Source organism: Centropristis striata, chromosome 13 (assembly GCF_030273125.1).
Source record: "Centropristis striata isolate RG_2023a ecotype Rhode Island chromosome 13, C.striata_1.0, whole genome shotgun sequence".
NCBI lineage: Eukaryota > Metazoa > Chordata > Actinopteri > Perciformes > Serranidae > Centropristis > Centropristis striata.
The window spans coordinates 35,989,528-36,015,453 of record NC_081529.1 but is presented as its reverse complement, the minus strand read 5'-3'; the positions used below and the strand labels follow the sequence as shown (position 1 = coordinate 36,015,453).

The following is a 25,926-nucleotide window of genomic DNA, read 5'->3' as shown; positions in this document are numbered from 1 at the left end:
AGATTAAAAGAGGTCACAGTCAATTTTGCCTTCATTTCCTTTGTCTGATCCATCTTCATTATGTATGAAAAAAGTTGACAAAGAGGAAAACGAAGGACATTTTCACTGTAATTTTAGTTAGTTTTGTAACCACACAATACAGTTTCAGTTAGTTATGGTTTTTTAAAACTCTCATTTTTATTTTTATTTCAGTTAATGAAAATGTTTTTTCAATTCTAGTTTTCGTTATTTTGTTTCGTTTTCATTAACTACAACAACCTTGCTCCCGAGACCCTTAACCTAACCCTAATACATGGTAACCCTAACATGAACCTAATGTAACCTTTAACCCTTAAAACAAAGTCTGAAATCTCAAAAAAGCCTTTAAAGAAGTGAGGACCGGCCGAAATGTCCTCACTCTGCTGGTTAAAAACGTGTCCTGGTCCTCACTATGTAGGGAGTACAAGAACACACACACACACACACACACACACACACACACACACACACACACACACACACACACACACACACAAGAAAAACAAAAGAGAAACCTGGGGATGATAGGCCATAAAACAGAGGAAAAATACAGGCAGTGTCATGTAACCTGGGGAACACAAACACACACACACCCCCAGAGTGGAAATTTATTGGAAAAATGTGCAAGTGATTACGTTTACAGAAAAAAGATCCATGTCTATATCTGTTATATATATGTTTCTGCTGAGCCTGTGTGTAGTCCACATGGTGTCCTTTAGACTGAAATGTGTGACAGAGAGGAGTGGCGGGATAAAGAAAACAAACTGTAAACATTCCTCAGCTTTGGTGACACACTTTGGCATTTGAGGCCATTTTTTCTAACGCTGACTCACTTTAAAGGTACAATGTGTAATTTTCGGTCACTTGGGATGTCTAAATCAAAACAATGACAAAAGGTTGTCAGCTGCAGCTAATGTTTGCTCAGCTGGTTTCTCTGATAACTTAAGATCTATTCTTTAGATCAGGGGTCTCAAACTCAAATTACCTGGGGGCCGCTGGAGGTAGTATCAAAATTACCACAAAAAAAACACAAAATAAAAATAAAAAAAAGACACAAAATGACCAAAAAAGACATAAATTGACCAAAAAAAAGACACAAAATGACCAAAAACCCCCCACAAAATGACCAAAACAGATACAAGATGACCAAAAAAAGACATAAAAATGACCAAAAAAGACACAAAATGGCCCAAAAAGGCACAAAATGACCAAAAAAGACACAAAATGACCAAAAAGACACAAAATGGCCCAAAAAAGTAATAAAATGACCAGAAAGGCACAAAATCACTAAAAAAAGACACAAAATCACTAAAAAAAGACACAAAATTACCAAAAAAAGACAAAATTACCCAAAAAGACACAAAATTACCAAAAAAAAGACAAAATTACCAAAAAACACACAAAATTACCCCAAAAGACACAAAATTACCAAAAAATACACAAAATTACCAAAAAAGACGCAGAATTACCAAAAAAAAAAAAGACCAAAAAAAAAGACACAAAATTACCAAAAAAAGACACAAAATGACCAAAAAAAGACACAAAATGACTAAAATTACACAAAAATACAAAAAAAAGACATTAAATGACCAAAAAGACTAAAAGACATTAACACAGTGGAGGCAGAGCTGACTTCCAAAATGATTTAACCCTAACCCTAACCCTAACCCTTTAACCCTAACCCTAACCCTAACCCTTTAACCCTAACCCTAACCCTAACCCTAACCCTAACCCTAACCCTAACCCTAAGCCTAACCCTAAACCTAACCCTAACCCTAACCCTAAGCCTAACCCTAAACCTAACCCTAAGCCTAAGCCTAACCCTAAGCCTAACCCTAAACCTAACCCTAAGCCTAACCCTAAACCTAACCCTAACCCTTTAAACCTAACCCTAACCCTAACCCTAAGCCTAACCCTAAACCTAACCCTAACCCTTTAAACCTAACCCTAACCCTAACCCTAACCCTAGGCCTAAGGTTGAGACCAGCTGCTCTAACCCTCTACCAGCTCCCTGTGGGACCCCCGGCCCCACTGAGGGGGGCCCACTTCCTGAATCTCCCTCCAACAGATCCTCCAGGTTGTTATTGGCTGCTCTCACTCTTCTACTGGGTTCCCTCCGTCCAAACACCGTCTGCTCTCCAGCTCCCCCTCATTCTTTCTCTCCCGTCTTCTCCGGGAAAATAAAAACACAAGAAGAAATGTGCTGCTCTCAGCAGTCTTACTGGAACATCTCACAGCCAACTGAGTCAACTTCTACACCATAAAGACAATGAATCTGTGTTGTTTGAAGCTCTGTTTGTGTACTTGGTGATTCATGTTTTCTGCTGCTGATCACTCTGTTTCCACTCTGCTTTTCTAGTGATAATGACGCTCCTCTCCTGCCACATACACCAATGACTACTACACACCAGATGTAAAATGCTGCATCAGCGTGCAGCGTCAACACTGACTCTGCAGATCAGCTTCCTTTGGGATGGGACAGGAAACAGAGACATCCCGCTCTCTGCAGACTATCAAGGTACCGATCAGGGGACGTGGATGGATTATTGAGCCGGCCTACTGTACTGTATAAAGGCTTTAGGGGCTCTAAAGTCATTTCACCAACCACAACTACACTGTAAAAAAATTCTGTTGCTTTTACAGAAAAAAAAGTCAGCATATGTCAACATCTTTACAGAACAACTTGTAAATTTTACATCCTAAAACTGTAGTAATTAAAAAAAAACAAAAAAACATTTTAAAGTTGTAGATTATACCGTCCTTTACTGCTAATTTAACAGGATGATGCTGCTTTTATACTAATTATTTATGCAAAAATGTACATGCAGATTTTGCTTATTGTGCATTGAATGCCAGTAAAGTAACATTCAGTTATTATTTATTGTACACTGCTACTAAAGTAAAAAGAAATAAATATATAGATGGATAAATAACAATAATATTAATAATAATAATAATAATAATAATAATGATAAATAGATGAATAAATCTAAGACAATATAAGTTAAATATGTTGTAAAAAAAAAAAAAAAAAAGGACACATATAAACATAAAAAGGAGAGAATTTTACAGGGAAAAAAACAAGCAAAAAACATTAGAGAAGTACATACTGAATGGTATTTAAACGGGTTGTCATCTAAGCACAATTAAATCTGTGGTTGTCCTAATTAACTCGAGTCATGCAGCTCTGATTTCTCTTGAACATATTTCAGAAAAGGTTGCCAAATCTTATTGAATTTGCCAGCTGAACCTGTTTGAAGTGTGTGTTTTATTTTTTCCAATTTCACAGCTGCTGGTTATTTACAGTTTTTTTTTAGTTGTTTTTTTTTACAGTGTATATCAATATTCAGCCTTAATATATGGGGATATGACTTTGGGTCCATATCGCCCAGCCCTATTATAAAGTGTGGGTGTCTGTGCTCAGAGGCCCATTGTCTCATAATCCAACAGGAGGTTCTTTATGGTCAATCAAAATGTAAATATGTTGTCTCCAATTTTCCAGCTTTTCATCACCACTGCTGAAGCCTTTTGGCTCATCCTGCTAAACTTTCCTTCCATTCGAGTCTATGAAGAGAAAGAGAGAAACAGGAGACCTTTACGAAGGTCCTGAGCCTCAGCTTAGTTTCTCCCCAGAGCTGAACAAAGACACACACATTTCAGATTTAACTGATTGGCCCTGTCACTGCTCTTGTAGAAACAGAGCTGAGTGCTGCTCACATATGGGCAGGGCTAAGTGAAAACACATGTTTGTGTAAATGCAGAAAGCGGCCCCGTCTCGCTGATAGGGGCCATGTGAAACCAAAGCCCAGCAGATCTCTTTTGCGTTCCGGGAGAGACAGAGCGGACGGAAACACATCCTGTTTTCCATGTGGACATGGAATAATAAAACAGTAAATTACGAAACATAAAAATGTATCAAATGACTATTGAGCATTATGCAACCCGCTGTGAGAGCGTAAATAAACAGAGGAAGATGAGAAGTGAACGGCCTGTAAAACAACATTCCTGCTGGAATATCATTTCACAATAAATCCAATATCTGTGATACAAAAGGCATTCAGGGAATCTCCCAACTGGCCGTCTTTAGAATATATCTTTTACGTTTTTTGTGCACTTCCTGTTCTGCAGAGTCACTGCGTTGTCCGTTGCCAGATTCCTAACTTCTGACTTCTCCCGCCCTCTGACCTCGCTCGCCCTTTTTCACCCTTTAACGCAACATCTGGAGCGCGTTCAGCTCGCCATGCTGTTCCCCCGGGACACACACACACACACACACACACACACACACACACACACACATGAACAGACAAACATGCATGGAGGCTGCAGAACAGGACAGAAACTTGCATGACATCTACTAATCTAATCTGAAACTGGCAACGCAGTAAAAGACCAAGTCTGGGGTGAAAGCTTGTCTGAGCTGAGGAGAATCTGTTCAAAGGGATGACTCACTATCTGCAATCTGTTTGCTAATGCGTTTAGTATTTTTACTTCTTGTGTTTGGAAGTTGACAAATCTCAAAGAACGTTTTGTTTGAGTGTCTAAGAAAACGTGTGTTTTTAGGCTGAAGCTTAAACCCCCCCACCCCCCCTTTGTATTTTTAGTCTTATTCATACTTGGCCCATATATGCCGTCATAGTCAAGTTCTGCTCATACAAGTCATTGAAGAATAACTCTTTGTACAACTGTTTCTTGCAGATTTTTTTCCAAATCTGTCATCTATCATACTGATTGGTCAGATGTCATGGTGTCACCGTCTGTGACGTAGTCTGATCTTTGCTGATTAGCTGGAAGAAATCCATGTGGTTCTACGACCAAACAGAGAGACATGGGGACCTCATTTTGGATATCCGCTTAAGTTACCAAATACGGTTCTTCGCCCGATAAAGGGTTAACCCTGAGCTCTGTCAGCCTGGTGGTTTGATGTTCCCAGACTATTTTATACAACCTTCAGCTGAAGGCTGATCCAGGCCGGCCCATCTAGTCATCCATCCATGCTTAGAAATCACACACCATTAGGTCAAATGCTATTAACACTCAATTTTGAACCACCAGAAGCCGGTCTAGAGCCAGACCCATCATGTCCTGCAGTGCTTACCTTCTTTGCAGCCTTTGACGGAGACCTCCGGGTGGGTTTCTGCACCTGGCTGCTCAGTGCGACCGGCTGCTTGGACACAGAGCCGTTCTCCCGCTTCTTGCTCGGAGACGACGGGACCGAAGACGACGCAGGGGATGGGGAGGCTTGGGGAGAGGAGGAGGAGGAAGGAGGCCCCGTCCCCAAGACGGCCATCTCCTCCGTGGCCGTGAGGCGGAGGCTACGCAGACTCTCATGTGTCTCATTGTCCACCACCAGCAACCTGGTCTCATTGTCCATGGCTTTGATCCGCTGCACCACCTGGAGGAGGAGACAGGACGGAGTTAGAGTTAGTTTTTTTGCAGAACAGATGAGAGGACAGTAAAATCCTTTTGACTATTTATTTAAGACAATATTGAAAGAGTGAGCATGTACATGGACCTCCTCTGTTCAGAAAGTAGTTGGCTGTAACCACCTCCCAGAAAAGGATGCCTAACTTACTTTTACACAGAGTTTTATAATGTGAATGTGCGACTATCTGATTGGTCAAAAACAGTTGGAGCAGCACCATGGTTTAGACTCGGCCTGCCCATTACGTTAGCACAAAGGCTAGTCCTAGCCTCTTGGTGCTTCAGCTTCCGGTCACCGCCCTGTGGAAGGGAAAAGCTAACAGCACACTTTTGTATCTGGTCAGTGCCTGTCTCTACCTGGTCAGTGCCTGTCTCTACCTGGTCAGTGCCTGTCTCCATCTGGTCAGTGCCTGTCTCCACCTGGTCAGTGTCTACCTCCACCTGGTCAGTGCCTGTCTCTACCTGTTCAGTGCCTGTCTCCACCTGGTCAATGCCTACCTCCACCTGGTCAGTGCCTATCTCCACCTGGTCAGTGCCTGTCTCCACCTGGGCCCGTGGCCTTGAATTGGAGCACAAAGAGTGCTTCAGTTTTTTATCTGCTTGCCCTCAAATAATGTGGCGATGTGCAAAGCATTATCAGTATGTCCTTTCTGTTGATACTCCTTATTTCTGTGTGCTGTGCCTGGCACATAAAATGTGTGTTCCATACCCCGCCAGATACACCACTAAGCAGCATTTTACTAAAGGTCATAATGCAGACCATTGCTAGTATTAATCGCTAACAACGGTTATTTACTGGCCTTTTTGTTTGAAAGAGAAATGGAAGAACATACTAGTCAATGCAAGACACGTCACCTCAGTTACCCAGTCATGCCGCTTTGCACTTTACAACATGAGAAAAATCAGACCTTATCTAACTCAACATGCCACTCAACTCTTGACACAAGCTGTCTTCATCTCTAAACTTGACTACAATAAAACCACTTAAGATGATCCAGAACGTGGCGGTCCTGGTCTACAACCAGCCAGAAATCTCCATGTCACACCGCTGCTCATCAGCTCCTCTGGCTCCCTGCTGCAGCATCAGATTCAGATCTCAAATGCTGCCTACTAAGTTGTCTCTGGTCCTGACCTCCTACCTGAACGCCCTGATTCAGACATACACTACCTCACCGCCGCTGAGCTCTTCCAATGAACGGCGCCTGGCTCTTTCCCCCGTGGACAATCCAGACTCTGTATTTCTTGTTCCCTGTTGGTGGAACCACTACCAGTTCCTACCAGAGCAGGAACGTCCCTCTCTACCCTTAAAAACCTCCTGAAGACCTTCAGAGAATTCTCACTAGACCTTATTGCTGCACTAACGGCTCTTATTGCACTAGACCTTGATTGTTCCCCTTTTTTCTGTAAGTCACTTTGGATAAAAGCGTCTGCTAAATGACTAAATGTAAATGTAAGACAAGTGAACTCCACAATCTGGTGGCAGAGCACCACTACAGACAGAAGCTATTGAAAAATAGAGCCGGTCTCTCTAAAAGCATCATGGCAGCGCTACAACATCTCTGCAAAGTATTTAACACATTCACACTTTTCGAAGACGTGTGGGTGGACAGAGCTGGTCAAAATGCTGGTAGAAATATGGAAACATTGACCAAAATATCAGACTTTATGTACTGTACGATGGCAGATAAACTGTATTGTCCTCTTCTAAAGAAATTCTTAGGCGACTAACATACAATTTTGTCTAATAATCGATTAATTGAATCGTTTGTCTCTTCAAAAAATCATGCAAAAGCAACACTTTAAAGCTTATGGGCACCAGAGATGTGCTCGTATGTTTCTTGGAAATAAACTGTAAAACACAACAAAATAAAAAGACTAATCGATTTAAGTAAGATACAAGACAAAGAAGATACTTGAATAAAATGTAATATCTTTGGTTCTGATTCTGCCCCAAAACAAGACATTGGGTGACATGACCGGGCTCTCTAAAAATGAAGACGTAGGCAAACATCTGACACGTTAATAGACTCTGCTATGCTTCATAGTGACCAAAATGAAAAGCACCATTGTTCTTCTTCTATTCCTCAAACACAATAATCAATAGGTTTGTTTTTTTTATCTCTGCTGCAACAAGGTTACAGAGAAACCTAATATACACTGAGGTTGTTGCTGCTGATGTTCTTCTGTGTGTGTGTGTGTGTGTGTGTGTGTGTGTGTGTGTGAGCATGGGAAAATGATAATGTGAGCCTGCTGTCTCTATCTCACCACCACACGAGTCGGTTCAAAGAGTGGGCTCTTTTAAGTGAACGATGGGAGTACTTTACTTGTTTTGTTTGTTGAGTATGTTTAAAAAAAAAAAGTCAATAGCTGTCCTTTTTTAATATCTATGCTCAGGTTTTTAGAGGTGTTTTCTATCTGCTTTGTGTAGCAGAGTGGTTCTTGAAGCTGGTTAGAGAGTAACAAGGGATTTTACAACTGGAAATGTATTGAAATCTAAGTGATATATGTGTTCAAATACAAATCACAAGTCCAAACAGCGCTAAATGTGTCTGAATTATAAAAGATATAAGTCATGGGTCTCAAACTCGCGGCCCGCGGGCCAATAGGGGCCCTCATGACGATATTTTGTGGCCCACACCTTGATATTTAAGTTTAATGTGAGTTTTATATGAATGTCTCTTGTTATCATAGTTGCAGTTTCTTTTTGCACAACTGTTTTTATTATAAATATTTAACCTGTGGTTCTGTTAATTTTGACATGTTGCATTTTTCTTGTTAGTAAAAATATTTCTGTTAATTTTTGGGGTCTTTGTTTTTATCCTTGTGGTATCGAAAATGGTATCGAGTATCGAATATTTTCCTCAGTATCGGTATTGAGTTGAAAATTTTAGTATCGTGACAACCCTAATAATAACATCAATATTGTACATTCAGAGCAGTTGATATTAAATTAAATACTCTAAATGTTGTTTTCAATAAGGGGGATTCGAATTAGTTTTAAGTGTTCATTTCAGTGGGAAAATTTTTCAAGATATCATATAATTTTTGTGCCTTTGTTATTGTTAGAATTTTTAGAAATTTTAAGTATAATTTGAATTTATTCATGAAGACAATAAATCTGGGGGATGATTTCATAACTCTATTCTTGTGGATGAAAAATTTTGCTAAATAAAGGATAACGTTGCAACATAGTTCATCATTTTTGTTTTGCAAAAGCGTAGTGAAAGTGACATCGTCTCTAGAAATAGCAGCTGGAAATAATAAGATTTTTTGTTTAATCCAGCTGTGAATGTTGACCCAGAATGTTTGTATCACATCATAAGGATCACATAAGGATTTTAAATAACCAAGTTTTTAACCCATAAGAACCCAGACCCAGTAATCCTTAAAGGAAGATTATGGGGGACATACCACAGACCAAGTGGACCACATAGAACACATTTATGATGTTTTAAAAAAAAATTCTACCCCTAAATGTCAAAGATCTGTGATTTGACATATATACGTTACATTGGGCGTTTATTGTTATTTGTTCATAAAACTATTTCTGTTCAATTTTGGGGTGTTTGTTTTTATGCTTGTGGTATCGAAAATCTAATATTTTCCTGAGTATCGGTATCGAGTTGAAATGGGCTCAGCACCCCTAAAACTTGGAGTAAGAAAAAAAAAAAATTAAGTTCTTTAATTGGAAAAAAGACAGATTCAGGTGAGAGACTAGGGACAGTCCATAATGATCTCTGTCTTGTTTTTTCTTCTTCTGAAGAGTGTTAAGCTAAAGTAACAGATAATATAAACCAGCTATCTGTATGTTGTATCAAACTACTTATGTAGGAAATGGTCTGCTACAATATATTTGTGTATGATTGTCAGTGCCAAGGGAAAGAGAGAAAGATGGAGAAAGGGAGAGCATGCAGGAAGAACCAGGTGAGAAAACAACAACAATAAATTGATATATACACTAAAAAAAACTTGTTCCCAGAACGTAATAAAATTATGGAAATCATTTCCACCTAAATAAAATGCTTTAATTTAACGAGAAACAATTTTGTTGAGTGAACAAAATGTAAATATGTTGGGTCAACATGATGTATTTGCGTTACTGTTAATTAATTACCAGAGGTCAGTCCAACTAGATTTGTAAGGGTAATTGTAACATACTAACGTAATTTTCTTGGGCCATTTAAACGTGTATGATATCATTAAGAGTTACTTAATTGAATGGGGTAGTTACAACTACTTTTTAAATTGGTCCAGTACATGAATTAATGGTGCTGAGCCAACAAAACAAAGTTAGGTTGAAGTGGTTTAGCCTAAAAGATTACCTTTATCATATGAAAATGAACATAATAGTAATTATTCATTTATTCAACCTATATATCCCCAGCTGGTGTCAAGTTTAGAAAATAAAAACACAAAGCAAATTGGGTTGTTTTAACATAAGTGATTCTAGTAAATTTAAAATTGTTGCAGTTTATGCTTAAACTACATGTTTTAATTGTTCAACCACAAAACATAATTGTTTATAGTAGAAGCTATATCTACCCCCACCCCTACCCCTACCCCACTGAATGTCATCTGAGTGTCATTGACCATTGAACTGAACTAGGACTGATGCCCACCCCATTGCACTTTATTATTATTATTATTATTACTAATACCTCGATCATTACATATGCACTATCTGTCTGTTGTGTCATCACTGTCTTTGTCTAGCTGCACTATATGTTATTTAAAACACACACACTGTAACTACTGAAACAAATTCCAATATGTTTTTTTTTTTACATAAATGGCAATAAAAGTACCTTGAACCTTGAACCTTGAAAAAGTACCTTGTACATGTTAGACTACGGAGAAGGTAACAGACACCCAGTCTGCTTTTTTTCAGTGTAGTGAATAGTAGCGAGCAAAACAGTAACAACTCATACTCCTATCCTAAGTTATTGGCGTTACTGTAGGTGGCCTATATTTTGCATTTTGTTGTCCAAGTAGCTGTTACTTTGTTCAGTGACAATAAAGTTCAATCTAATCTAATCTAATCTAATCTAATGATGTTGATTGAGGGTGGGTGGTGGCACCCCTAAGGCTCTGACCCTAGGATCGCCCCTGGTGACAACCCTAGTGGAAAGTAGAAAAGTTTTAGAGCAGATGGAGGCTCCACACCAGCCAGCTCCTGCTCCTCCTGCACCAGGAGGTGAAGCCACAGGTATGACTCCAGATCATCTACTTGCCTGGTGGTGCGTCTCCTTCTCCACGTTGACCCCGTTCACCGCCACCACTCGGTCCCCTGCGCGCAGCCCCGACGCTTCTGCAGGAGATCCAGGCTCCACTTTGCGGATGTACTGTCCGCTCTTTCCTTTCTCGCCATGCAAATGAAATCCATACCCGTTCTCCGCTTTTGCCATGACACAAAGCCGTGGTTTCCTCTCGTTGGCCATTTCCCTCTGGCGTTATATAAAAAAAAAAAAACCTCCCGCAGTGTTCAGTTAAAGCACAACAATAAAAATGCAAAATGTGAGAGTTTAGGTTTGCGGGCGCAGGGCTAAACTTCCACGGAGCGACAGCATACCTGCTCTCTGCCCCCCATGTCAAACAGTGTGAACAGCTCCAAATGCACGTCAGAGGAAGAAACCCTGGTGTTAAACTAAAAAAAAACGTAGCAAAGTTGCAGAAAACGACGCGGCCAGTCCTGCAGATCGTGTGTCCAGATGAAGCGCACTGCTGGCGGCTCCAGAACGGATCGGTCGCAGCGCGCAGAGCTCACAGCCTCCAGCAGAGCAGCACAGATGTTAAAGCACACGTGTTGAAGTCGAAATGATCAACAGACGCTCCACATTTATCCATAACAACCGGAGGGAGAATATGTGTGCAGTGAGACTGGTGTAGCTCAGAGTTAGAGCACCACCTCCCTCTGGCCCGCTGCTACCTGCTGCTTTCTCTGAGGAGAGGAAAATATTCAGGGTCCAGTTAGACAACACTGCCCCTCGGTGACAGGAGAGGCTCAGGATTTCACGTTAAGAAAATAAACAGTACACTGTAAATTACCCATACTGGACTCATGAAATATAAATATGAATATACATCAGTAAATGTGTGTCAAGTCCTTGATTAATAGATATTAATTGAATCAAGGATTGTTGGATCCTTAAAAACGTGGTTATTAAAAATCCTTATTACTGGTATAACTGCTGCTGTATGTCATAACCACATGAATTACATGGTGCTGCTGTTTGTTCAAAAACATATTTAAGTGTCTACAGCAGGGGTCTCAAACTTGCGGCCCTCGTGACGATATATTGTGGCCCCCACCTTTATATGAAAGTTTATAGTTTTATATGAATGGCACTTTACCGTGTTGTGTGTGGAAGGTCCCTTTACTTACTTTTTTTGGTAAATTTGTGTCTTTTTTTGGTAATTTTGTGTCTTTCTTTAATAATTCTGTCCTTTTTTGGTGATTTTGTGTCTTTTTTTGTAATTGTGTGTCTTTCTTTAATAATTCTGTGTCTTTTTTTGGTGATTTTGTCTTTTTTTTGTAATTTTGTGTCTTTTTTTGGTGATTTTGAGACTGCCTCCAGCGGCCCCCTTGGTCTTTATTCATTGTTAAAAAACATTGTATTTTATTATATTCTGTTGAATTATACATTTTTAAACAAATGTATATTTATGTTTATAAAGTTTATTAAATATTTATTGTATATGAGTGTGGGGGAAACCATGACATTTTTATCTGGACGCATTACGGTAATGAATTTGTGAATCAAAAATATGTTCAAAAATACTGAAAATATTATTTTAGCACAAAACAATGAATTGTGCCTCATTATGGCTACATTGTTCATTAATATAACAGTGAAATATATTTAGTTTAATAAAGTATGTCCTTATAATCTTCACAGACAGAACTTAGACTGGCTTAATGACAATCACCCATACAGTGTGAAGACATGCTCTTTATGTTTGATTTTGAAGTGTTTAATGTTTGAACATTGTTTTAATTCTTCACATATCCCATTCCATATTTTTACTCCGCTGATTCCACTTGATGCTGTGCGAGCATAAGTAACAACATCATTTTGTGACAGTTTTCACATGTTGATTAATTCATTAAATCCCTCTAAAGAATTATTGACAATTTATGCACATTCTGTGAAAATGACATTGAAACCAAACAAAAAATCATATTATTTCCAGCTGCTATTTCTAGAGACGATGTCACTTTCAGTATGCTTTTGCAAAAAAAAAAGATGAACTCTGTTGCAACGTTATCCTTTGTTTAGCTAAATTTTTCATCCACAAGAATAGAGTTATGAAATCATCCCTCAAATTTATTGTCTTCATGAATGAATTCAAATTATACTTAAAATCTCTAAATATTCTAACAATAACAAAGGCACAAAAATTATATATCTTGAAAAATTCTCCCACTGAAATGAACACTTAAAACTAATTTGAATCCCCCTTATTGAAAAGAACATTTAGACTGTTTTATATGTATTTTATTTTTGTCTATTTATTTTTGTATTTAATTTAATTTCAACTGCTCTGAATGTACAATATTGATGTTATTATTAGGGTTGTCACGATACTAAAATTTTCAACTCGATACCGATACTCAGAAAAATATTCGATACTCGATACCATTTTCGATACCACAAGGATAAAAACAAACACCCCAAAATTTAGCAGAAATATTTTTATTAACAAGAAAAATCCAACATGTAAAAATATAATATAGAATGTTGTATATATATATATTATATATTATATAGAATAATTGATTCAGTTGTTAACATTACATGGTCGCATGACACATTTTAGACACCCAAATAAAGGCCTGAACATCAGTTTAAGTGTACGCTATACTCATAATGTCTCCTTGCTGTCATAAAGCTTTCTGATGGGGAACTGAGGCCATTATCTATAGGGTAATCTCTTAAAACATACCAGACTCCATTGACAAAATGCAGATTTTAGTTTAGTTAGTTTGTTGGTTAGTTTTGCTCTTTCCGAACTGTTTTAAATCACTTAACTCACACAAATAAACTGGGTGATGCATCGAGAGACCAGCAGCTCCCGTGTCGTGAGCTAAAATATATTTTTTGGAAAAGGAGTCTGGAAGGTTTAAAGCGGGCATATATAGATATGACTGCATTAGAGGCATTGTCAAGCGGAGAAAATATTTTAAACGTAGCTATAGCTAGCATATATATTGTAAATGAAGCTTCAATGTTGATAACGTTACTCCTGCCTGCTTCTCCAGTTGATAATACAATAATGGATAATAGAAACCTCATACAACCACACTGCAACTATTCCTCAATAAAACTGTTTTCGTACAAAGATTTGTACAAAGTCTTCTTCAGCAGTATTCAGGTCTACAGGTCGTTGAGGAAGTCGTCTCCCAAGTCTATCATCTGTCTCAGTGTGTTCAGTATCACCACATCATTGTCATCATTCATGTTGGCATCTGGACCGTAGTTCTTCAAGAGGAAGACGCAGTTCTGTGGAAGACCCAGCAACTTGCTGAATGTGTCGACCTGAGTTTTAAAGTAAGAGACATTTTAGTTGATCATTTCATAAAAGGGGTGCATAAACACTGAAAATTGAAATTAGAAATTGTATTTGTTCATTATAATTCTAAAAATGCTTCTAAAAATATCACCAATAGAAACCTACCTGTTTCTTCAGGTACTTGCTCTTATAGACATTCTTTATATTTTTCTTCGTTTCAGGACAGGTTTCATCCACTTTGGTGAGAACAGCCAGTTGTGGAATTCCTGTTGAGACAGAAACCTAATCAGTACTATAAGCTTTTATTTTGGACCTCATGAAGATCAATATGACATCATTATTCCACACAGAGTAATAACCACTGTGATGTCTGCTCATACCCATGTCTCTGGCTGTCTCTCTGACTTCTCTCATCTTCTGCACAACTTCATCACTTGTTAAGGATACTTTGTCGGCAGGAAGCACACAAACCAGAACGTGAACTTTGTCGTCCAGAGTGGGAGATGAGTTGTAACCTTTATCATCCTTCATCAGTTTCTGGCTGGGACAGAACTACAAAGCAATGGAAATATGGAAATATGAAATTGCACTATGTTCCCTGCAGAGTTTCTGACTCGTAATAATAGTTTCTCAACAGTGTGGCGTAGTGTCTCTAGGTGGCAGTACTGCATCAGAAATGCAGCAATGCAAAGGCAGGAGAGAAGAAAAGTGCTTACTGCAGCAGTAAGAGAAAGAGGAGGGAAATGCATTCATTTCATCAGTTTAAACTTCAGATACACACAATACCCTGAATCCAGACAGAAAACAGGGCACCTTTAAATGATGTCAGAGTTTTACCTTGTAACCGTCTTCCACATGTCCTCTCAGGGCCAGTTTGACGTCTTTCACAAGAACACCAGTGTTGGTTTCTTTCTCAAAGCCCATGATGTCATTGAACACAAAAGAATAAAAGTTGCCTGGACCTTTATGGATTTTGTAAGTTTTGTACTGTAAAACAGAGGGCACAGTTACTTACATCATCTTGGTAAATCCCAGACAGGCAATTCTTAAAACACAAATATCTACAATCACTTAATTTTAATTTCTGTTAATTTGGAACCCTGAGATTTGTCTGGTGTATTGATCATGGATGTGTGACACTAAGCTGCATGTTTAGTGACAGAACAACACAGAAGTAAGACAGGAACCGAAAAAACCTTTTGGTTTATGCAACCTGTAGCAACTTTTACACAATGGACCCCATCTTTCAGTCAGGGATCCAGTTCTTACAATTCCTCTATGGGGGCATCAGATTAAACCCTAGAATCTATTTCTAGCTCGACTTTAAGCCAGAGTTGAAAATAAATAAATAAATAAAGTCCAGGGGTTTTTACTAACTTACTAATGCAGATTTGTTTAACTGTATATTATCATAGAAACTGCATAAATGTGGTCATCAATCCATTCTGCTGTTTTGCCCGCTTTAGTTAAGGTTTTGATACGTTTTTAACTGCATGTAGTTCTTTAAGTATTTCAATATTTTCTAAATATTTTTGTATGACAGCAATCAAAAGGTATTCATACCTCTCTGGTGAAGCTTCTCCCAGTTGTTGCATCTGTTGGAGCTCGACTGGCAATTCTGCCTTTTAAGACACTGTCCACAGAGTTGATGAAACTGGACTTGCCGGCACCGATTGGTCCATGAAGCAGAATCCTGACATGTTTGACTTCTTTGTTTTGAGGTTTGTAGTTTTTCACAAAAGTGAGGTCTTTCTGCTTGTCCCTGTTACATGACAGATTAATATGAGTTAAAAATACTGCATTAATATGATACTGTATTTTATTACAGTACACTACACAGTAGGAACATTGTGATTCACCACACTGACTTCATGTGTGCTCATACTCACCATGATAGATTCCTCCATGGCTGATCTAAAAGTGCTGAAGAACATATAACACATGTTGACATACAGTTAGTCAAATCTATATTTTAAAACTAACATTGTGCATTATTTTTCCATGAACTTTGACAACATTTGGAACATCTTACGAGGAGGTCGAGGTGGAGGTGGAGTTGGAGTTCGAGGTCGAGGCCAAGTTCGAGGTGGAGGTTTTGACTGCTCTCCTCCCATTGCTGAAAAGTAAGACATTAACATGTTACATATGCAGGAATTTATCGAATCTGAAGAATTTCTCCTGTTGGAAATTCATATCTTAGTAATTAACAGAGAATGTTTCCTATATTACATATTGTATTTCATACATACATCATTTAATCTTATATATATATTTTTTTTTTTTAAATGAAAGATGCTGAAGGACACCAGAGTGTCCTTCAGCATCTTTCATTATTTTTTTTTCTTTCAGTGTTCAGAAGATGAGGCAATCAAGGACTACACTCAGTGTTGAAATAATTGCAATAAATTATTAACAGGTGCTTTGACTGTGTCCCTGTTGTATTCACCCTGAACATGGTATAGTCCAAAGAAAACAGACGGAGAAAAAAAGCTCTACAGTAAACAAAACAATGAAAGAGACAGATAATAAATGAATCCAAGTTTAATTGTAACATTAATTGTCCTCCACAACTAGGGATGGGTACCGAATTCGGTACTTTTATAGGTACCGACCGAATTCCGTCGGTACTACCGAGTACCTATTCAAGTAAAATCAAACGGTACCATGTTTCGGTACCTAAACGGCGTTACCTGTAAACTGATCATTGATTTCAACCTGTTTTCATTTGGCGTCTTGATTAACAAGCGTGCTGACGATCGCACTATTTTTTTATTTACCTCCTCGTCTGGTCCTGTCTGCTCACCGCGGCCACTAGCCACTAGCTGCTGCCCTCTTCCAACCCGGCGCAGAGACGAACAGCCGGCTCTAGGCCTGCTAGCCGCCAGCTGCTAGCCGCTAGCCGCCAGCTGCTATCTCTCCAATGTCTCTACCCGGGCTTGGCCTTCGTCTGCCTCCAGATTGGACCTTCCTTACTCCGTTTGCTCTCTCCATTCTTCTATAGACCGGTCATTAGCAGCTAGCAGCTAGCTGCTTCATCTCTGGTCCTCCGCTAAAACTCCGATCTTCAACTCAGGAATATTACCTGCCACTTTATTCCAAACTGCCTCGCTGAAATTAAATCCCTCAGACTCCTGCATCATCCTCGATATGTTCACAGAGCAGCCCGACTCAACTTTGTTTATTTCAACCATGCTATGCCCACAATACTGTCTGACCGGTGCTGCGCCGCACAGCTACGACGTCATCACAACAAATCACACGTGCACTTGCAACCTTTTTTTTTTTTTTTTTTCTCCGTGCACTTGCCACCTGAGAGCTCCTCTGCATTCTTTGATAACACTCCAACCTTCATGTTACAAAATGCACGTTCACTCAACAATAAAGCACTGCTCATCCTGGATTTTATATTGTTTTGATGTATTTTTTAAAGTTTATATTTTCAAACGCAAAAGTACCGAAAATTGGTACCGTTGAGTACCGATACCGATTCCCAGGTACCGGGTATCGGTACCGTATCGGTTCAAATGTGAACAGTACTCATCCCTATCCATAACAGTATAGCTCCAATTCACTAAACAAGCATGAGGAGAATGTATTTGGTTTAAATTATTTACTTTTAACTTGAACTGATTTGGATGTATTCAGGCAGTAAACACACTCATTATTTCACTAAAACGAACAAGTCACAATCACTATAGTATGTTAATATTAATACCACATCTGAGGACAGCCATAATAGAAAATCCTTACCGTTGCTTATGTTGCTCTGGACAGAGTGACACTGCAATGTTGAAAAGGAGGGAGGGTTTTTATATCCTCTCCGCCCGCTCCTGTTTCCTTTTCCCATTTACAGTAAACCACATGACTAAATAAAAGCCATGCTTTTTGCTGATCTGATTTAAACTCTTAATGACCACTGGATTTGACTCAGTGATGGGCTGATAAGTGCTGAATAAGTGCATCCAATATTCTGTACTGATGTACTAGCATGTGCAGTCATTTGATACAAAAGCAAAGCCAAAAAAATGCTTTATCTATTAGTTCCTGCAAGGTGTGGCTGCAGATATCTCCGTGGTGCACTTCCATGCAATGTCCTTTTAATATTTTATTAGTAGTGCTGGTGAATTATCCATCCATCCATTGTCGTCCACTTATCCGGGGCCGGGTCACGGGGGCAGCAGGCTAAGCAGGGCATTCCAGGCGCCCCTCTCCCCAGCCACAACGTCCAGCTCCTCCTGGGGGACCCCGAGGCGTTCCCAGGCCAGGAGAGAGATATAATCCCTCCACCGTGTTCTGGGTCTTCCCCGGGGCCTCCTACCAGTTGGACGTGCCCGGAACTCCTCTAACGGGAGGCGCCCGGGAGGATCCTTACCAGATGCCCAAACCACCTCAGCTGACTCCTTTTGACTCGAAGGAGCAGCAGCTCTACTCCGAGCTCCCTCTGGATGTCTGAGCTCCTCACATTGGCCCTCATTTATCAAACAAGCATATGTCAGAAAGTGAGCGTAAAGTGGGCGTAAGATCATTTCAATTTGGACGTGAGCGGAGGGTATGATCAGATCTCAGTCTGCTCCAATATTGCTCTAATAATAGCAATATTCGGATATTATATGGATTATTAGGCTTTATATATCACGATGTATAAATGAATTACTCAAACCTCGCCGGGAGTTTAATAGTCCGCTACTCTGCTGACAGCAGCACTGATTTCCTTCTTTTTCACTTTTTATGCTGCCAAACAAAACCAGTTTGTTGTGTTGTTGCTGTTGGACGTCAGCATTTCACTTTCTGACTCTGAGAGATTCCTCTTCTTTTGGATTAAAACTTACTTTAAAACATTGTTTACCTCCTTCAACCAAAAAGCTGTGAAAACTTCTAAGTCCGTGCTCCAAATGTAAAATATTTACTGAACTTGTTTGAGTTTATAACTCTAAGTACTTTTATTTCATAAACCTCTGTCGCTGCGTATTTCTGTAATATGTCTATATTGCCCCATTGTCATTTGTAACGGTGCACTTACACTCTAATAAAGTTGACTTTTAGTCAAATTTTTATGTAAATCTCAAAAGTTGCCAGATACAAAAAAAGATCTCTTGACCCTGAGTATTAGCAAATAATGAAAATAACCGTCTGGGGGGCCCCCGGGAGAAAATTTTGTACATTTTACAGTACAATGTGATCATCTTGTCCACTTTGAGAGCTAAATGTGAGCAAACACCTCACATAACATTTTTCAGTCAACATGTTTCCACTAGGTCATGGAGCAGCCAGACAGGGTTGAAAAACAGCTGCTCGGAGGTCCGATTTTACAGGACAACACTATGGTTTCAATCACTAGTAAAAAATCTCTTTCAAGACAATCTGATGTTTATAGTGTAAATAATGGCCCCATTTGGAAGAAAATCGAAGATAAAGAAACGTATGATTTGGGGCGGGGCTACCTTTGATTGACAGGTGGCTAACAGGGCGAACAGTCATCAGGAGAGAAACAGAGCAATGCGTATCCACGGCAACGTGTCAATAAAATTATATATAACGTTATATAGATAGAAAAGAGGACGTTTACCGATTTGCTCTCATAACTTTGACCCTTTCACACTGTATTTTCACTTAATGACAGTTTATTTGAACGTTTTGTTCATTAAATGTCTTGTTCAGTGTTTGGTTGGACTAACAGACACTCCAAGGAGTCACTGCTCAGTTTTCTGAGGTAAGAAAGATACATTTTGTTTTTGTTTTTTGCTAGGCAAAACTAACATCCCAGTTAATGCTCCAATTAATGCTAACATGAATTAGCAGCAGCTTCTCTCAGTCAGGTTGAGGTGTAGAGAGGCTGTATTCAGTGATCAGATCCCTCTCCTCCTCCACAGTCCAGATATGGTCTGCTTCCTGTATCGGAAACAAGATGGCGACGCAAGATGGAGTGTAACGCTGAACTCAATGCTTCCAATGGGCAGTCCACAAACCAATGGGTGACGTCACGGTGACCACGTCCATTATTTATATACAGTCTATGGTCCAGTCTCATTGCATCCTTGTGTCTGATGCTGCCTCCTAACATGTTGATACCATACCCAGTCTTTCAGAATGCTCTCAAGATGTATAATGAAAGTTATGCATTAGTGAATGTGATTCAGATTCAGATGTTTTTTATTCTTGAACTAAAAAACATCTGAATCTGAATCACATTAATTGTGACAGACTGGGTCTGTTATCAACATGTTAGGAAGCAGCATCAGACACAAGGTGGTGATGGTGCTTATGAGGTGTTGCTCCAAGATGGTTGTTGTTGTCAGATGTGTTGTTGTGGGACGGGCGAGTACGAGTTTAAACAGTATACCTACTGCAAAAAACTAGACTACACCACTGGGCCTACACCTGGTCGCTAACCCAATTCACTCTGGATTTACACCCTGACTCATCTCATCTGGAAGTCTATTTAGCCTACTTATCTTTAGGAGTTTTAAAGTGGCTACAAGGTTTGATTATCCAATAATATTCAAATAGTTTCCAGCGAATATCAATGTTCAATGTGTGTGTGCTGGATGGTGTGGTACCTTATGAAAAGTAAGCATTTTATGGAGTTGCAGACGTTGTAGTGGTCTGCATAGAGGACATTTTAACCCTCCATGGTAAGGTGTTGCCCCATTTTTGGCCTCAAAGTTCTACAATGCATGTTTTTGAGTGATGCAATACTTTAAAAAAGAGGGAAGAGTATAGGGAACCAACAGCAATGCTTTCATTTGTCACATGACCTCCAGGAGGCCATATTGAAGCCCTATTTTGCAGACCTTTCCAAAGGAAACAACTTTGCCATTTTGCGCCACGAAAATTCACTCAAAACGTCATTTTCTGGCCCATTTCCATCTGGAAAAAAATATATTCCTACTGATAGGTGAGTAAACCTTCATTTTTGATATTTTCATGCAATTTATTTTCTAACTAAATAATGGAAACTTGTTCAAATGCAACTGTTGCCCTGAGGCAACAATGAACCATTATGGAATCAGCATGGCAGCATGAGATGTTGGTAGTGTGTGTTTATGTATATATATATATATATATATATTTATATAATGTTATAAAGCATACCATTCATCATAATTTTGTTTTGATCTTTACAATTTAACAAAGATATATTTGATGTTGGTTGCAGTAAAGTAAAGTTCAGGCTAAGACTATACCCTGTAGGCCATAATCTACTATTATAGTCAACTTTATGTCTTATTTGCTGATAATTTCCACACATGGCAATAGGCAACCCCCCCCCCCCCCCCCCCCCCCCCCCCACACACACACACACACACAAAAATAATTAAAATGTTTATTAGGTCTATTTTAAGACAAAAAAACAAACATCCTAACTGGCTACTTTGTGTTGCTTCTCAGGTTGAATGGCGTAACTACTCTTACAAAAGAGCCTTATCAAAACCTCCACAGTGGAAAAGTTGGCAATGTATTAATAGAGGACCTGATATTCATGTAGGCTATATCGGGCACCAAGACAGACTGGACTCACAAAGCAGAGGCAGACTGAGGCAGAGTTCAACGTCCTTTTATTCAGTCGGAGGTCAAACAGACACGACCAAACTATCAGACACTGACATGCTGGGGTCCAGGGATGGAAGGACGAGCTCAATGAGTGGCCTCATGTTACGCACACAAGCATATATAGTGAATAATTGATTCAGTTGTTAACATTACATGGTCGCATGACACATTTTAGACACCCAAATAAAGGCCTGAAAATCAGTTTAAGTGTACGCTATACTCATAATGTCTCCTTGCTGTCATAAAGCTTTCTGATGGGGAACTGAGGCCATTATCTATAGGGTAATCTCTTAAAACATACCAGACTCCATTGACAAAATGCAGATTTTAGTTTAGTTAGTTTGTTGGTTAGTTTTGCTCTTTCCGAACTGTTTTAAATCACTTAACTCACACAAATAAACTGGGTGATGCATCGAGAGACCAGCAGCTCCCGTGTCATGTGAGCTAAAATTTATTTTTTGGAAAAGGAGTCTGGAAGGTTTAAAGCGGGCATATAGATATGACTGCATTAGAGGCATTGTCAAGCGGAGAAAATATTTTAAACGTAGCTATAGTTAGCATATATATTGTAAATGAAGCTTCAATGTTGATAACGTTACTCCTGCCTGCTTCTCCAGTTGATAATACAATAATGGATAACAGAAACCTCATACAACCACACTGCAACTATTCCTCAATAAAACTGTTTTCGTACAAAGATTTGTACAAAGTCTTCTTCAGCAGTATTCAGGTCTACAGGTCGTTGAGGAAGTCGTCTCCCAAGTCTATCATCTGTCTCAGTGCGTTCAGTATCACCTCATCATTGTCATCATTCATGTTGGCATCTGGACCATAGTTCTTCAAGAGGAAGACGCAGTTCTGTGGAAGACCCAGTAACTTGCTGAATGTGTCGACCTGAGTTTTAAAGAAAGAGACATTTTAGTTGATAATTTAATAAAAGGGGTGCATAAACACTGAAAATTGAAATTAGAAATTTTATTTGTTCATTATAATTCTAAAAAGGCTTCTAAAAATATCACCAATAGAAACCTACCTGTTCCTTCAGGTACTTGCTCTTATAGACATCCTTTATATTTTTCTTCGTTTCAGGACAGGTTTCATCCACTTTGGTGAGAACAGCCAGTTGGGGAATTCCTGTTGAGACAGAAACCTAATCAGTACTATAAGCTTTTATTTTGGAGCTCATAAAGGCCAATATGACATCATTATTCCACACAGAGTAATAACCACTGTGATGTCTGCTCATACCCATGTCTCTGGCTGTCTCTCTGACTTCTCTCATCTTCTGCACAACTTCATCACTTGTTAAGGATACTTTGTCGGCAGGAAGCACACAGACCAGAACGTGAACTTTGTCGTCCAGAGTGGGAGATGACCTGTAACCTTTATCACCCTCTGTCAGTTTCTGGCTGGGAGAGAACTAGAAAGCAATGGAAATATGGAAATATAAAATTGCACTATGTTCCCTGCAGAGTTTCTGACTTGTAATAATAGTTTCTCAACAGTGTGGCGTAGTGTCTCTAGGTGGCAGTACTGCATCAGAAATGCAGCAAAGCAAAGACAGGAGAGAAGAAAAGTGCTTACTGCAGCAGTAAGAGAAAGAGGAGGGAAATGCATTCATTTCATCAGTTTAAACTTCAGATACACACAATTCCCTGAATCCAGAAAGAAAACAGGGCACTTTTAAATGATGTCAGAGTTTTACCTTGTAATCGTCTTCCACATGTCCTTCCAGAACCAGTTTGATGTCTTCCTCAAGAACACCAGTGTTGGTTTCTTTCTCAAAGCCCATGGTGTCATTGAACACAAAAGAATAAAAGTCGCCTGGACCTTTATGGATTTTGTAAGTTTTGTACTGTAAAAAAGAGGGCACAGTTACTTACATCATCTTGGTAAATCCCAGACAGGCAATTCTTAAAACACAAATATCTACAATCACTTAATTTTAATTTCTGTTAATTTGGAACCCTGAGATTTGTCTGGTGTATTGATCATGGATGTGTGACACTAAGCTGCATGTTTAGTGTCAGAACAACACAGAAGTAAGACAGGAACCGAAAAAACCTTTTGGTTTATGCAACCTGTAGCAACTTTTACACAATGGACCCCATCTTTCAGTCAGGGATCCAGTTCTTACAATTCCTCTATGGGGGCATCAGATTAAACCCTAGAATCTATTTCTAGCTCGACTTTAAGCCAGAGTTGAAAATAAATAAATAAATAAAGTCCAGGGGTTTTTACTAACTTACTAATGCAGATTTGTTTAACTGTATATTATCATAGAAACTGCATAAATGTGGTCATCAATCCATTCTGCTGTTTTGCCCGCTTTAGTTAAGGTTTTGATACGTTTTTAACTGCATGTAGTTCTTTAAGTATTTCAATATTTTCTAAATATTTTTGTATGACAGCAATCAAAAGGTATTCATACCTCTCTGGTGAAGCTTCTCCCAGTTGTTGCATCTGTTGGAGCTCGACTGGCAATTCTGCCTTTTAAGACACTGTCCACAGAGTTGATGAAACTGGACTTGCCGGCACCGATTGGTCCATGAAGCAGAATCCTGACATGTTTGACTTCTTTGTTTTGAGGTTTGTAGTTTTTCACAAAAGTGAGGTCTTCCTGCATGTCCCTGTTACATGACAGATTAATATGAGTTAAAAATACTGCATTAATATGATACTGTATTTTATTACAGTACACTACACAGTAGGAACATTGTGATTCACCACACTGACTTCATGTGTGCTCATACTCACCATGACAGATTCCTCCATGGCTGATCATAAAGTGCTGAAGAACATATAACACATGTTGACATACAGTTAGTCAAATCTATATTTTAAAACTAACATTGTGCATTATTTTTCCATGAACTTTGACAACATTTGGAACATCTTACGAGGAGGTGGAGGTGGAGGTGGAGGTGGAGGTTTTGACTCCTCTCCTCCCATTGCTGAAAAGTAAGACATTAACATGTTACATATGCAGGAATTTATCGAATCTGAAGAATTTCTTCTGTTGGAAATTCATATCTTAGTAATTAACAGAGAATGTTTCCTATATTACATATTGTATTTCATACATACATCATTTAATCTTATATATCTTTTTGAAGATATATAATATTTTAAAATAATGATTGTATGCAGTGGATTTCCTTATTAATTTCTAAAATTAAATTCTGACTAGTTACAAAAGTAACTAGTCCCCCTCCTATTAGGGTTAGGGTTGTTATATATAACAATAATTCAAGTCTAAGCATGTGGAAGCACACTAAATTTAAATAAGTTGAGACAATTATTACTTTAAAGTTCAGTAAATAGTCAAAAGTAAACAGACGGAGAAAAAAAGCTGTACAGTAAACAAAACAATGAAAGAGACAGATAATAAATGAATCCAAGTTTAATTGTAACATTAATTGTCCTCCATAACAGTATAACTCCAATTCACTAAACAAGCATGAGGAGAATGTATTTGGTTTAAATGATTTACTTTGAACTTGAACTGATTTGGATTTATTCAGGCACTAAACACACTAATTATTTCACTAAAATGAACAAATCACAATCAGTATGTTAATATTAATACCATATCTGAGGACAGACATAATAGAAAATCCTTAGGGTTTTTATATCCTCTCCTGCTTTCAGTTTCTTTTTTCCATTTACAGTAAACCACATGACTAAATAAAAGCCGCTTTTATTGATGGGAGGCCAATTTAAACTGTTAATGATTACCAGTTTGGACTCAGTGATGAGATTATGAGGTGCTGATAAAGGCCTATCCAATATTCTGTACTGGCGCACTAGCATGTGCAGTCATTAGATACAAAAGCAAAACCGCTGTCATTGACATTCATTTTAGTAGAGGAAAGTTAAAATGTAATTTTGACTAGATAAAACATTAACATATCTGTTAAGCAATTTTTGTCAGGCCGGGTCAAGGTAGGACTCAGACGCAGAGCAGGTGAATTTAATGTCTCTTTATTCAAAAAGGCAGCAAAGATAATCCTCTCAGAGTGAAAACAAAGGGCTATAAAACTCCTGGAGCTGAGCTGAGAAGTAACAAAGAAAAGTCGCTCCCAAAGGAGGAAAAACACTGAAAACCTATCTACACTAATAAACTAAATTGATAAATCCTAATCTAAGAAACAGGGAATAATATCCAAACTCTCAAGGGAAAAACTAACAATAAAAAACTCCAACAAACAAAATACGCTCCAAAAGGGAGGGACCAAGCCTGATAGGGAAAATAATGAAATATACAAAACACTGCGATAAATCTAGAAAAGGACTAAAGGGGGTAAAGTAAAATTAACACAATATCACTCCAATGGGAGGAAAAACAAAACGGCTGACTAGAAAATCTATGAAACTAAATACTGGCGCTACGCTAATAAATTACAAAGAAAAATCACTATT

At 38.7% G+C, this 25,926-nt stretch overlaps 2 protein-coding genes across 2 annotated transcripts in view; both read right to left on the bottom strand.

Moving 5' to 3' along the window:
- The window catches only part of LOC131982625 (Na(+)/H(+) exchange regulatory cofactor NHE-RF2), a 65,137-nt gene extending 53,793 nt beyond the window's left edge, over nucleotides 1-11,344 (bottom strand). Inside the window, exons 1-2 of the mRNA XM_059347153.1 lie at nucleotides 10,674-11,344; nucleotides 5,117-5,413 (exon numbers count right to left, since the gene is read on the bottom strand). Of these exons, the coding sequence (XP_059203136.1) occupies nucleotides 5,117-5,413; nucleotides 10,674-10,880 (504 nt within the window). The 5' untranslated portion in view covers nucleotides 10,881-11,344. The remainder of the gene's footprint in view (nucleotides 1-5,116; nucleotides 5,414-10,673) is intronic.
- A 2,223-nt stretch (nucleotides 11,345-13,567) lies between these two features.
- Nucleotides 13,568-24,456, bottom strand: LOC131982643 (interferon-induced protein 44-like). Its single transcript, XM_059347173.1, has 7 exons — nucleotides 24,405-24,456; nucleotides 15,843-15,876; nucleotides 15,517-15,715; nucleotides 14,791-14,940; nucleotides 14,334-14,505; nucleotides 14,119-14,219; nucleotides 13,568-13,979 (listed from the first exon to the last, which is right to left on the bottom strand). The coding sequence occupies exons 1-7, from the start codon at nucleotides 24,454-24,456 to the stop codon at nucleotides 13,818-13,820; spliced, it is 870 nt and encodes a 289-aa protein (XP_059203156.1). The 3' UTR covers nucleotides 13,568-13,817.
- Nucleotides 24,457-25,926: the final 1,470 nt, after the last annotated feature.